At 37.8% G+C, this 13,527-nt stretch overlaps 1 protein-coding gene across 1 annotated transcript in view; it reads left to right on the top strand.

Moving 5' to 3' along the window:
* Positions 1-10,836, top strand: part of CD38 (CD38 molecule) — a 94,276-nt gene extending 83,440 nt beyond the window's left edge. The window contains exons 5-8 of the mRNA XM_074229754.1: positions 1,251-1,324; positions 2,828-2,920; positions 3,112-3,198; positions 8,073-10,836. Of these exons, the coding sequence (XP_074085855.1) occupies positions 1,251-1,324; positions 2,828-2,920; positions 3,112-3,198; positions 8,073-8,157 (339 nt within the window). The 3' untranslated portion in view covers positions 8,158-10,836. The remainder of the gene's footprint in view (positions 1-1,250; positions 1,325-2,827; positions 2,921-3,111; positions 3,199-8,072) is intronic.
* The last annotated feature ends 2,691 nt before the right edge of the window (positions 10,837-13,527 follow it).

Genomic DNA, 13,527 nt, shown 5'->3' with positions numbered 1-13,527 from the left:
ATACTTTCCACGTATTTTTAGGAAAGCCAAGGTAAATATCAGCAGCTCCTACTCAAATCATTAAATAGCTATGTTATTTTCTTTGATTGGGGGGTGGGAAAAAGAGAGAGAGGGAGAGAGCCAACACATGCACCTTTTTTTTTTTTTTAACAGATAAGGAAACAGCTGAGGAAAAGCAAGATCCAGAGTTGTTAATTGATTTTTAAGTGTTAGATCACACAGTTGATAAATGGAAGAGTTAGGGTACTTGCTATCTCTTGCTCTCTCTCTCTCTCTCTCTCTCTCTCTCTCTCTCTCTCCCCTCCATTTCACTCTTTTCTCTTCTCTTTCACTGTCTTTCACTCTCTGTTTCTCTCTCTGTCTTTCTCTCTGTCTCTCTGTCTCTGTCTGCCTGTCTAACCCTCCCTCCCTCTTCTTTATTTCATTGTTTTTCTCCCTTTCCTTCTTTCTCTCTCTTCCCCCCTTCTCGTTATACATTATACTATTTTGTCTTTAAATTCTGTTTGTCAAAACTTCACCAGAACCTAGAAAGATTGGAAATATTGTTCTCCAACCAAATTAGAATGGAAAAATACATTTGCTAATCAGTTTACACATTCATTTGCTAAAATGATCACAATTTTTTCTTTGTGATATTTAGCCCATAGTAAGCATTAATATCTTTCCAATAATTTCCTCTAGGGATAGGAAAATAGAAGTAAACTCAGTTATCATCATTCAGATGGGCAATGGTAGGTTAGATTCAAGTTATCATTTCCCCAGGTCTTGTGCATGCTTGTATGTAAGCTCTAGAAAACTGAACACAGACATCTATGAACATCCCCACTCACCACAAAGATAACTAAGACAGGAGACCTAGGACCAAACATTGCAGGAACCACAGCCAGGTCTCAGCTTCCCGATTTGACCATTTGTTCTGTGCAAAATATTTCATTGACTCATCAAATACTTTCTCATTACCTTGTTCTCTCATGTACAAATACAGACTGGCATCTACATATCCTCTTCCCATCCCTTGTCCCATTTCTACTCTCTAGCATACTTGAATACCCTAAGATAAATGTTGGTACAATTAGTTGTTCTTTCCTTCAGCTCTTCCCTAAAATAGCAATGAGCTTTCCCTAAAGTCTTCTAATCTTGTAGCAACCTACCTTCCTGCTGATAAGAGGTCTTATTAATGTTTAAACCCTACAACTATTTCTAGTCAAGCTAAATATTGTCATACTGAAGAATGGTGGGCATGTTTTCAGTTTGCAGAAGCAGCCTGTGGTGTGGTCCATGTGATGCTCAATGGGTCAATCAACCAAGCCTTTCTAAAGAGCAGGTACCTGTTACTGTTGTTGCGTCTTGTGTGTATGTGTGAGAATATGTGTGTACATGCATGAGTTTTATCTTCTGGATAGTTAAATTAAAGTCTTGGAAGATTTATGATTCAGTATTTTTTGTCTCTTTAAAACTCTGTCTTTTCAAATTTTTTTTTATTTATAACAATGGAATTAAGAGAGACTTGCCCAAGATCACACAGCTAGGCAGTTATTAAATGTCTGAGGTCAGATTTAAACTCAGATCCTCCTGACTCCACTACACCACCTAGCTGCCCTAATCTATGGTTTTCTAAATAAAAATGTGACCTGCAGGGATAAATTTCAATTTCAGTTTCACACCACTACTTTAGTCCATTTTCATTATTTTATTGATAAAGAAACTGAGACCCAGAGAAAAGAAGTAACTTGTCCAAGGTCCCAGAATGAAGATGGTCATGGAAAAGATCTAACTCCAAATGTTTTTAGTTCTGTTCCCTTTCCATTAAAACTACATTGCATTCCTGTTCTTAATTGTTCTTTAATTAACCCATTTGAATGAGTTCTGTTGCATCATAAGCACCATCAATAGAGGGACCATTTCTTAAACTTTACTATTTTTTCTAGCACAATGCTGGACACAGATTAATCTTTCCCAGTACTTCTTTTTCCTGACCTCCCTTGCTCCTCTCACCAGCATGTAGCTGGAGGTTTAAGATCAATAAATATTTGTTGATTGACTGATCAAATGCTTTTCTCAATACAAAGTCAATTCTAAGGGGGGAAACTGTTTTTTCTTTTAACTCAATCCCTTTGAGCTCCTTGGGTAAAAAAAATGAACATTCCAGAGTATTATAGTCAACTTGCTAATATAAGATACAAGTTCTAGCAAGACTATCTCATTGGGGTGAGGACTAGTGCCTGTCAGTACTTAACACAGGTATTGCTTTCTAAAATGTGCAAAGAAGAATCATGGAAATGGAATGTGGAGCTAGAAATAAAGTGCATGGATATGCATATATATGTGTGTATTTGAATATATATGTATCATATATACATACATATATAAATATGTGTGTGTATATATGAGGAGACACACACACAGATGTATCTATTCCTTGATGTCACAAGATATATCTGGACCAACAAAGGGAACAAGGGAAATCCTATCAAAAGGAGGACTAATGCTGAATTGTGACAATTTATATGAGAAAGATTCACTCTGTGACTTCCACTTTTGCTTCTGAGAAGACATTTGCTGATCTTACTAGAATTCAGTCCCAATGCTTAGCCTGACATACCCATAATGGACTTAAGACAGAGGACATAGTGGTTCAGACAAGGGTCATATGGATGAATGACTAAATGCTGCACTTCAGAATAGAAATCGTGCCTTTTGTCCCAAATGGGTGGTTATTCTTGCTTGTGCTAAATGGGTAATAATTTCTAACAGCCAGTTAAGAGGTGCCAGAGTCTTGAATTTGTTATTGAAAGCTACATTCTGTCCTGTATGCTCTCTGTCTCAGCACTTTTGGAAGTGTGGAGGTTCCCCATTTGAATCCAAAGAAAGTTCATTTGATGAAGATTTGGGTGATGAGCAACATCGGGGAACAGCCAAGGTAATCTGAATGTTAAATAACAAGTTTATACAATATCATTTCATGGTGCAACAATGAGATGCTGTGGTTGACAGAATGCATTCAGAAGCAACCACTCCCAGGGACATTGAGCTTGCATGGAAACTAGTCAGGAGCCAGGAAAAATTTGGATCTTCGGCGTTTATGTTCTTCAGCTTTCTTTTTCCTTCTAGTGACTCATGCTCAGGTTCTTCCATCAAGGAATTGCAATCTATTATAGAAGGCAAGAACATTGCATTCTCCTGCGAGGATAACTACAGGTAATTGCTTCCTCTATGAATAGAAAGAAACTGCACCTTAACTTTCTGAGAAATATTTTCCCTGTTCTCCTCGCTGACCCTCAAGTATCTGTCATTGAGCCTATTACACTATGCCAAAGAATATAGAAGTAGCTTCTGGTACACCCAGTGCAAAGATGACCTTGGTGCAATGGAGAGACCACTGGGTCTTGAGTCAAGATGCTGGCTAGATAAGAATATTATTTGAAATCTTCAAAGAAAAGAAGGGTTTAGTCAAAGGCAGGTTTGAAATCAGACATTTTTGACTAATATCTTAGAAAAACATTTTGATTTTTTTTTGTTGTTGTTGGAAGGGAGCTGTGAAATGATCAAAATTTGATAAGGTCATACTGCAAAACTCTTGAAGACTGGGACTGTATCTTATTTTTCTTCATATCTACTACAGTATTTAGCACATGCCTTTGCACATGATAGATACTTAATAGATGGTGAATGAAGGAAAAATGAGATCTATAAATGTTAGGGCTTCAATAGAATTTTTTGAATGACTTCAATGAAATAAAACATTTCTCCAAATCTTTTCTTCACCTTTATAAAATTTGATTTGAACATTTTTTAAAAAAAATTTCTTTTACTGCCTTTATATATGGTAAACTGTCACTATAGTAGCCAACAAACAATCACCTTAAGAGAAAGTTGTTGCATCTTTTTTTTTTTAACTTATCTGGGTCTCCCAATCTCTTGCACAAATATATCCAAGAGAATAGAAGGTACTAGCAAGAATGCTGCTTTCTTTGACTGTGACATAATTAATTGCTTAGGACCTTTCATAAAATCCCAGCATCCCAGAGTTGCATAGTTCAATACACAAAGCTGTTTCCAAGGACACAGAATTTAGGAGAAAATAAATAAAAGCATGCTGGGAAAGCCACTTGGGTCACCAGATTCCCCAAACTGCAATACTCTGCCTCAAGGGTCTCTTTCACTCTCTCCTTTCAATATATGCAATTCTGCAGCCATTATATAAAAATCAGTGTAGGAAAAAAAATTCTAGAGGGGCTGGGTTCTTTCTTCTTTTATAAGAAACCTCACAGTGCAATGCCCTTGTTAAGTCCGATGGAAGCAACTACTGCCTTTTTGATCCACATTTATCAATCTTCTCTCCCCAGTTGTGAGAGCTAAGACTACCATTATGCTCACTGGAAATTAGAAAATGTGCTTAGGTCATTATGCTCCATATAAAGGAATGCTAAACTCAAATTCATTTTTCTCCCTTAGCTTAAAGCAGAGAGTAGTAAAAAACCTAATGAAACAGAATGATTTTTTTGAGATTTATTTATAAGCAAGGATGTCCAGGGTTAGCCAAATTCAGACAAATATTCCCATTTTATTTTGATGGGGAAGATTGATTTCAAAGCCCAACTTGGTTACCGGAGAGCCAAGAGTTTCCTCTGTTAGGCATACCCATCTTAGAGAGGAGTCTGGTTGGAAGCCAGCATCATCGCTCTCTTTCTGTTTGAAATACCCTGGAAAAAAATACAGATTCTGGCCACAATTTCCTTCTCTTTTACACAAGCTCCCTCTCCTTTACAAGCAATTACAGTTCCCAAGCAACCCTAACCTCTAATGATTGAATCTTGGACCTGGCCATCAGTACACACACTTGTACTATAGTGATAGACAAGGCCAGCAACTGTCTAGGGTGCTACTCTAAGAGAGGCCTAAGGAATACTTTTTAATAGTATTCTTTATAAATTCACATTTTTTTCCATTAGAAAATTCTGCTTTCCACAGTATGTTGGAATTTATTTTGTGATAAATCAAGACCATGTTTACAGTGAAGGGTCAACACCTTTAGAGGGTAAGAACTCAAGAATATTTTTAAGCCATGCCTACAGCACACATAAACCTTATTATTGGTTTGCTGGACTTTGATTTCAATAGTTCTTTAAGTAAACAAAAAATAGCTATTCTTTCTCCACAGGCTGGGAATATCTGATTTACCAGGTTACTCTGGCAGTATAGCTATTTTAATAATATATCATAAAAAGAGTACCAACTCTAGAGTTTAGGGACCTGGGTTCAAATGTTGCTTATAGCAATATCTTTGTGATCTTGAGTAATTCATTCAGCCCTGCTGAACCTCCTTTTCCTCACCTATAAAGTGAAGGTTTTGACCTGGACAGACCCTAAGATTCTTTTTAGCTCTATACCCCTAATTTTAAAAGAACAAATTTTTTGCATAATACTCTTCCCTCTGTAACATCATTCTAATGCTTTCTAGTATATGTCTGTGAATTTATATTTATCATAAATAAAGCTTAAATTAGACTATGTTTAAAAGTCATTTGATGAAAAGAAATTGTATTTTTCAATCAACAAACAATAAGCATCTATTATATGCAAAGCTTTAGGGTAAACACACAGAAGAATAACATGAAGAGCACATAGTCTCTAAGGCCCTCTGGTACCAATATCCTAGTATGAAATTTGTTAAAATTTATATGGTGCTTATTGTGCAGCAGTCACTGTGCTAAACAATTTACAATTATTATTTCATTTGATCTTCACAACAACTCTGGACGGAACATTCTTTTGTTCTATTTTACAGATGAGGAAACTGAGGCAAATAGGGGTAGAGTGATTTGTCCCGAGTTCAACAGTAAGCACCTGAGGTTGATTTTTACTCAGTTTTACTCCAAGTCCATACTCTATCCCCCTTGCCATCTTGCAAATGACTATGCCATTTGCACAAATAATTGTATTATGATTCTTTTTTCCCCTTTAGAGGTTATTTAATGATTATGTTTAGATAAGTATTGAGTATACTTTAATGTGTTGTTGTTGATGTTCAGTTGCTTCAATCATGTCATGGCCCCATTTAGAATTTTCTTGGCAAAGATACTGTAGAGGTTCACCATTTTCTTCTCCAGTTCATTTTATACATCAGAAACTAGGCAAGCAGAGTTAAAAAACTTGTCCAGGGCTACACAGCTAGTAAATGTCTGAGGCAGGATTTGAACTCATGAAGATGTCTTCCTCAATCCAAACTGAATTCTCCATACACCTTACCCATCTAGCTGCCAGAGGACCCCCCCCCCCACCAGAAATTTTAATGCATGTTCTTTCAAATGAGACTTAAGTGTGGTAGCGTGGTTCAGGAAAGAGACTGTGTAACAGCTTTAGGTTCAAATTACACCTCTGGTGTTTACTACTCATGCGATTTGGGACAAATCACTTGACTTGTCTGGGCCTTTTTCCTTATCTGTAAAATGAAGGAGTTGGTCTACTGGCCTACAAGATCCTTTCCAACTGAATTTATTTATTTTTCATTTATTTCTCCTGGAATTTATTTTTACTATGTGGAAATGCTGTTCATAGCTGTGGTTTTATTTAGTTTCTGAAACTATCGTCTCAATGACCTTAAGTAACAATAATACAAAATAGAATATCAGTGCTGGAATAAACAAATACAGTTATGAATTATCTGAGAAGGAAGAGATTCTTTTCTGAGTGGAGAGCTTTGGGGAAAAATTCACTGACTGGACCTGGGACTTAAAGGACAGCTAACATTTCAAGAGTTGGGAAAAGAAGTGTTAACATAATAAAAAATCCAAGGCTGTTAAGCAGATGGGGAAGAAAGGGTAGGCGTGTTCTTTCCAGAAGATTCAAGGAATGCATTAGTTTTCATGCTCTGGGACTGTTGCAGGTTGTGGATAAAAATAAGAATAAATAGAATTTATAGAATGGTGTTCTATGACTAACTTACTGTACTGTTATTGCAGAACAGATTTTTTTTTAGGAAAAAAAGGGACAGTTGATAGATACAGGGTAGAGAGGGTGAGTGTTCATCAGTGGTCTCCCTGTGGGTCAGTGTTCTTTGATGGTCTCCCTGTATATTTCTGTGCTCCCTATGTTATTTCTATCTCCAAGGAAACTTTGTGGACCCAGTCTTACTGTGAATCACTATAAATGTTTAGCATTTGGAAATATAGAAAGATTCATTGGTGAAGAATCTGTTACACCACTAAACCATGGACACAACCTTCCTTGATGAACAGTTTTGGGGTTACTTCTGGTCTAAGGCATTTATTTCTCTGATATAGATTACCAGGTCCTCATAGTCAGCAGTCATAGGAGTCCAACAACAGCTATTAAAGATAGATAGAAGTAGGGGACAGAGTGAAAGCATTAAAGGAAATGGGAAAAGATCATGGGAGATTGGGGGGGTTATTTAGAGTTTGTGATGGGAAGAAGTTTGAGATAAGACAACAACATAAAATGTTAGATCCCAGTCATGGATATCCATGCATGCCAGGCTAAAGTTTTCATTCTTTAGTACATCCCCACAAAAATAGAAAAGTTATACATTCTAAACTTCTGTTCTTAGACTTGGGGAAGCTAGCTGGCTCAATGGAGAGAGTCCTGGGCTTGGAATCAGGAAGAGTCATCTTTGTGAGTTCAAATCTAACCTTAGACACTTAGTGTCCTTAGGCAAGTCAATTAAACCTGTTTGCCTCAATTTCTTCATCTGTAAAATGAGTTGGAGAAGGAAATGAAAAACCATTCTAGTACCTTTGTCAAGAACACTCTAAATGGGATCATGAAGAAGTGGATTTGACTAAAATAACTGAACAATAGCCCTTAGATTTTGCCTGTCATGTAACAATCAAGATCTGAGTTCATATTCCACTTTGGATAAGCTGTTTAATTGTGAAGTTTACCTCTCAAAGCCTCAGTTTCCTTACTTGTAGGATAAGTCTTGTAATACTAGTATTGCCCAGTGTACAGGATTAGAGTGAGCAAAATACTTTGGAAACCTTAAAACCTTAAGAAAATCTGAGTTGTGATTGCTATTACTAGTATTAGTAAATACTTTTTTTCTTTTCTCACAGAGATGTTCAACTCATTCAGTGTGTAGGAAATCCTAATGAACCAGCCTGCAAGATCTGTGGAACTAAACCTGGGAAGTTTCTTTAAAAAAAACAACATTTTTCAGGATCAATTTGCATACATCTAAGATAACTTGTATAGAGATGGCACACAAGTTAAGGAGAGATTGTCTTTATGAGAGCAAGTTAGTTTGATTTCAGAACTGAACTACTGTTATGTCTCATAAGAACTTTATACAAATAATTTCCAACAATTATGTTCTATCTGGATATTCTAATATTTGACAATAAGTAATTATTGGATCAAGTTTAATACAAATATGATATTTGAATTAAATAACTTTTTCATTAGTATTTCCCTGTGAAGGATACTTATCCTATTTTTTTTTTAGTTTTTGCAAGGCAGTGGGGTTAAGTGGCTTGCCCAAGGCCACACGGCTAGGTAATTATTAAGTGTCTGAGGCCAGATTTGAACTCAGGTACTCCTGACTCCAAGGCCAGTGCTCTATCCCCTACGCCACCTAGCTGCCCCTCCTATTTCTACTAAGAAAAAAAAATCTAAAAAAATCCCAAGGAACTTGATTAAATGCTTTTAAGTGTCTTTTATTTGTTAAAGATCAGGTTTTCCCCAGAAAACACAAGGTTTCCATTTCTATGTCCCTGCCAGTTTAGCCTGGTAGTTTTTACACATATTCAAAACAAATAACACACTATTATTTCATCTATTGGGAAAAGTGGCTCCATTAAATTTGCAGACCCTTTTCTCAAGGGTGAATGAATGTTGAACATTCTTTGAAGAAAGTTGGTAGGAGGAGGCTTGGATAAGTTCATTGAAACCATCTTGTTTCTTTTTCTATGCTGAGGACCCTCTAATTCCTGTGAAACCCCTGTGCATGTTTGAAACAATCCACAAAATGTTCACCAGTTATTTTGATGGTGATAGAGGAGATGGGAAGGATCTGACAACTTACACAGAGACAAAGCTATGGAGAGGCTACAGGTTACCAGGTTGTGTAAGACCCTAATTCAAATTCTCAAATACTAACTGTGTGATCTTGGACAAGTCACTTAACCTCTGTTTGCCTCAGTTTTTCTCTTCTGTAAAATAGGGAGAATTGTACCTACCTGATATGGTTCCTATGAAGATGGAATGAGATAAAACATGTTAAGTGTATGATAAACTATATGGAGCTAACACAAATAGATATTACTATTGTTATTATCCTTGTAATTGTTATCTTTAAAGTACATCCAGGGCTATCTCCAGGCATCCTGATTCATATTTGACCACTGGACCGAAATGGCTCTGGAGGAGAAGGTGAGTCTGGTTACTTAGCACAGCACTCGCCCTCACTCCAGTCCAATTCATCTGCCTGTCATGACATCACCTCTCGGATGTCTTGGTCTTCTTTGAAAATTATGGACAAATTCATATATATACACACATATAGCATGGGTCTTCAATTTATTCTTTTGCATGATTTCTTTTAGACGCATTTGATTTTTCTCACACTAAGTTTTTATGGCTCATTTGGGGATTTGTCAGCCAGTATTTCTTCCCTATTTCCATTAGCTACTATACTACTTAGATACTGGCAAGTAATCCAGTCTTTGCTCGAAGACCTCCAGTGAATGGGAATGTGCTGCCTCCTTGGGCAACCTGGTCCGCTCTTGCATAGCTGCCATTGTTAGGAAGTTTTTCCTGGCTTCAAGCCTAAATGTGCCTCATGGCAACTTCCACCCTTTGCTGCTAGTTCTGTGCACTGGGGCCCCACCAAACAAGCCTAATCCCTTTGACAGTTTCTGGGCATTCCAATTTGCATACTTAAGCAATTGTTCCTAGAGCCAAATTTCTTGCATGAAAATCCCAGTCCCAGAATGCCCTCTTCCAGTTCACCACCCAGCCTCTCTTTTCTCAGTTAAAGCTCTTTTGAAATTTTGCTTCCTCCAATGAAACATTCTCTGAATACATTCTTTGAAAACTTCTTTAAGTCAGTGCTTTCTACAGAGAATAAAGCTTTTACACATATTTTTCTGGTAAATTCTTTCCCAACTATGAACCATGTGAACTTGGGATCTTCTGATCTTAGTAATTAGGAATGGAAAAACTGGTGACAGTGGATAGAACCATGAACTTGGAGTTAGGAAGAACAGAGTTCAAATATGACCTCAAGACACTTACTGGCTGGATATCTCTGGGCAAGTCACTTAACTGTTTGCCTCAGTTTCTTCATCTGTGAAAATGAGCTGGAGAAGGAAATGGCAAATCACTCCAGTATATTTACTAAGAAAATCCTATGGACAGTTGACCCATGGGGCTACTGCTACCACAGCTGAATAAACATCTAGACCCTGCCCACTTCTACATTCATAGGAAATACAACTGGAAAAATCTTCCTTATGATTTGAGACAAAAAAAGCCTCCAGTCTATGAGGAATTGGTGTTCAGAGTTTTAATGTAGTTCCTATTTATTTTTTTTTTAGTTTTTTGCAAGGCAAATGGGGTTAAGTGGCTTGCCCAAGGCCACATAGCTAGGTAATTATCAAGTGTCTGAGACTGGATTTGAACCCAGGTACTCCTGACTCCAAGGCCAATGCTTTATCCTCTGTGCCACCTAGCTGCCCCTCCTATTTACTTTCTAACCTAGTGGCCAGGTTTTGTGGTCAATATTCAAATGTGGAGAGTAACTGTTTTATCTGAATTACTTAACTTTTTAACCTTGTGAATTGTATCCTTTTAATCTTTTGTTATAAATAAATATGTATATAATAAAGTCTTTTTATAAAATTAAATGACCCATGATTGCCTCATTTCTTTCATAACCTTCCAATCCTGAACCTGAATCCCTAGACAGATTTAGCTCCAAATCAGTAAGTTAGTCAACATTTATTAAGCATCTATTATATACTAGACATAGTTAAATGCTGGGGGATACAAAAAGAGGCAAGAGACAGTCTTTTCCCTCAAGGAGCTTACTATCTAGAAAGGACAAATGAGAGATAATTAATCAAGGGAGGTACTGGACTTAAGAGGGGTTGGAGAGGGTATCCTCAAGAGATGGTTAGTTTGGTGAAGGGAGTGTATGTCATTGACTACGGGTTGGGTAATCCATTAGGCAAGGTTTCAGGCTTTGGGTTCATAAGTTGAGGAGCTATAATATACTTGATAACTGTCGGTCAGAATGCTTATCTCTTTCAGCATGCAGCTAGTTAGACTCTAAGGCTTTCTCTGAACCTTCAAACTATTCATTCTCTATCCAATTACTTTACATTTACTTATATGTATCTATGTTTTATCCACATAAAAGATCACAAATTTCTGCATAAAGTTAAATTCTTAGTAATGTTTATCGAACTGAACTGAGCTAAGTTGATCTGGCTTCTTTCTTTTTCTTCCCTCCTTCCTTCCTTCCTTCCTTCCTTCCTTCCTTCCTTCCTTCCTCTCCCTTCTTTCCTTCCATCTTTTCTTTTCTTTTTTTCTTCTTCTTCCTTTCTTTTCTTTCTCTTTCATTCTCTCTTTCTCTCTTTTTTCTTTCATCTTTCTTTTCTCCCTTCCTCTTGTCTTCCTTCCTGGTTGTCTTTTCCCTTATCTCCCCTCTTTTCTCCTCCCCTCTTCTCAAATTTTCTTTGAGGAAGCAATGCTGAAGACAGTATTAAAGAAACTAGCCACCCACGATGAAAGCTAAGCTCCAAATAGTAGACAAGTCAGAGGACTGCCCATTGAGTGAAGTTATGGTAATGCAACCAGAGCAGGTGTGATTGGTAAACTTTGGATTTTGGCTGAGTTAGGGTTGGGCAGGTCAAACCTATGAACACAAGGGAGTAGGGATGCAGACAGAGAAATGCATCTTTCACTTCTTAGAGAGGGTAGGTACAACCTGTAAACAAACACAGAGAATGGGAGAGGAGCATCTCAAAATCAGGGTAGCCTACACATACCCAACTTTGTGGACTGGGATTAGCAATGGATAGAAAGATCCTACCCAGAGAGGTAAAAAAACTCTATGTGATCCAGTAGGCTCTTCTCCCTTTACACGAGGGCACTGGACTTTTGGGCTCCTAGGAAACATTGAGGCCAAGGTTTTCTCCTTTTACTGGAATGTCTAGGGGTGCATTAAACATCAGGCTGAAGCTAACTAAGATCATGAATTGAAGGTTGGAGATGGCTTCTCCACCTGACATGACAAGGAAGTGTGTGTGATTTTTCCCTTACTAGCAAAGTTCATTTTATGAGGTCCATCCTATAAGAAGGTTGGAAGATCTTCAATCCTTAGGAGTGGGAAGGAGTTCTACCCTAACCATCTGGGAGGTCACTGGTAGAATTCGTACACTAGCAAACCCTTGGTCTGCAGTCCTCCCCAAAGTTCCCTTTGTAGTAGAACTAACCTCTCTTTCTCTTCAACTGGCAGGGGGGGCAGGAGTACTGGGGACCTCTAGCTCAGGTCAACTCCTCTAGAAGAAACTCTCAGAATTAGCAGTGGCTTATATAGAGTTTAATAAATGCATAGAGTTTTAATAAATGTTAGATGACTGATAGACTGGTCATCAGAAGCAATTTGTTGAATGAAACCTTGAACTCTTTGTGGAATCCCTCAGAAGACCCCTTGGTTAGTCAGCTTCAGTTGAGATGGACAAGGCCAAGTATTCTCTCTACAGTGATATCCAGGATCAAAAACTGGTGTTGAGATGGTGCCTAGGCCAATGGCGATGACTGTGAAGATATGTCCTCTTCAGCTGACCCTTGGACCCACCCTTCACCCCATGGAAAAAGTAACTTACTGTGGAGTCCCCCAGAGACTGAAGAGCAAACAAGGCAAGGGATGGGAAAAGTATTGAGGTTGGTTGTAGGACTGCAGAAATAACTGCTTCCTCTCCCTGAGAACTTGGTCTCTAGTCCCAGCTTTCTGAGTAGGGAGGTCACAGAAGAACGCCTTCTAAAGGAGATCACTATAATATTTTCTTCCTCTCTGTGACCACTGTACCCCTTTCTTTATTCTGCATCCCAGTATCAGCAACACAATCTGCCAGCACTGGCTTCCATTCTGAGCCCCAGATCTCCTAAGATTTCAATCTCTAGTCTCCTCAGAACTCTTTCCATTTCTGCAATTCCATTCAAGATATATCCTCTACCTTCAGGTGGCCCCCAATCACTAGGCTGCTTCTCTCTACCCTATTACCTGAATTGCTGCTTCTTCAATTTATGGTTTTCTTATTGGAGGAAATGACCCTGGTGGAGATCTATGGAGTTGGAGGTTTTTCAAATCAGATAGGTCCACATTTCCTAAATGCTGATCTGAATTCTCTTTTTTCCCCCTGCATGTTTTCTTATTAAGAGTTGAAAATAAAATATTCATCATCATAATTTAGAACACCTTCAAAATTGATGCCAAGAGGAAAAAGATTCATTTTCTCAATTCTCTTTCCTATAATTACAGAGCATTTAGTTTAGTGGGGAGCT

Source organism: Macrotis lagotis, chromosome 3 (assembly GCF_037893015.1).
Source record: "Macrotis lagotis isolate mMagLag1 chromosome 3, bilby.v1.9.chrom.fasta, whole genome shotgun sequence".
Taxonomy (NCBI): domain Eukaryota; kingdom Metazoa; phylum Chordata; class Mammalia; order Peramelemorphia; family Peramelidae; genus Macrotis; species Macrotis lagotis.
This window is presented reverse-complemented; position numbering and strand designations above follow the sequence as displayed.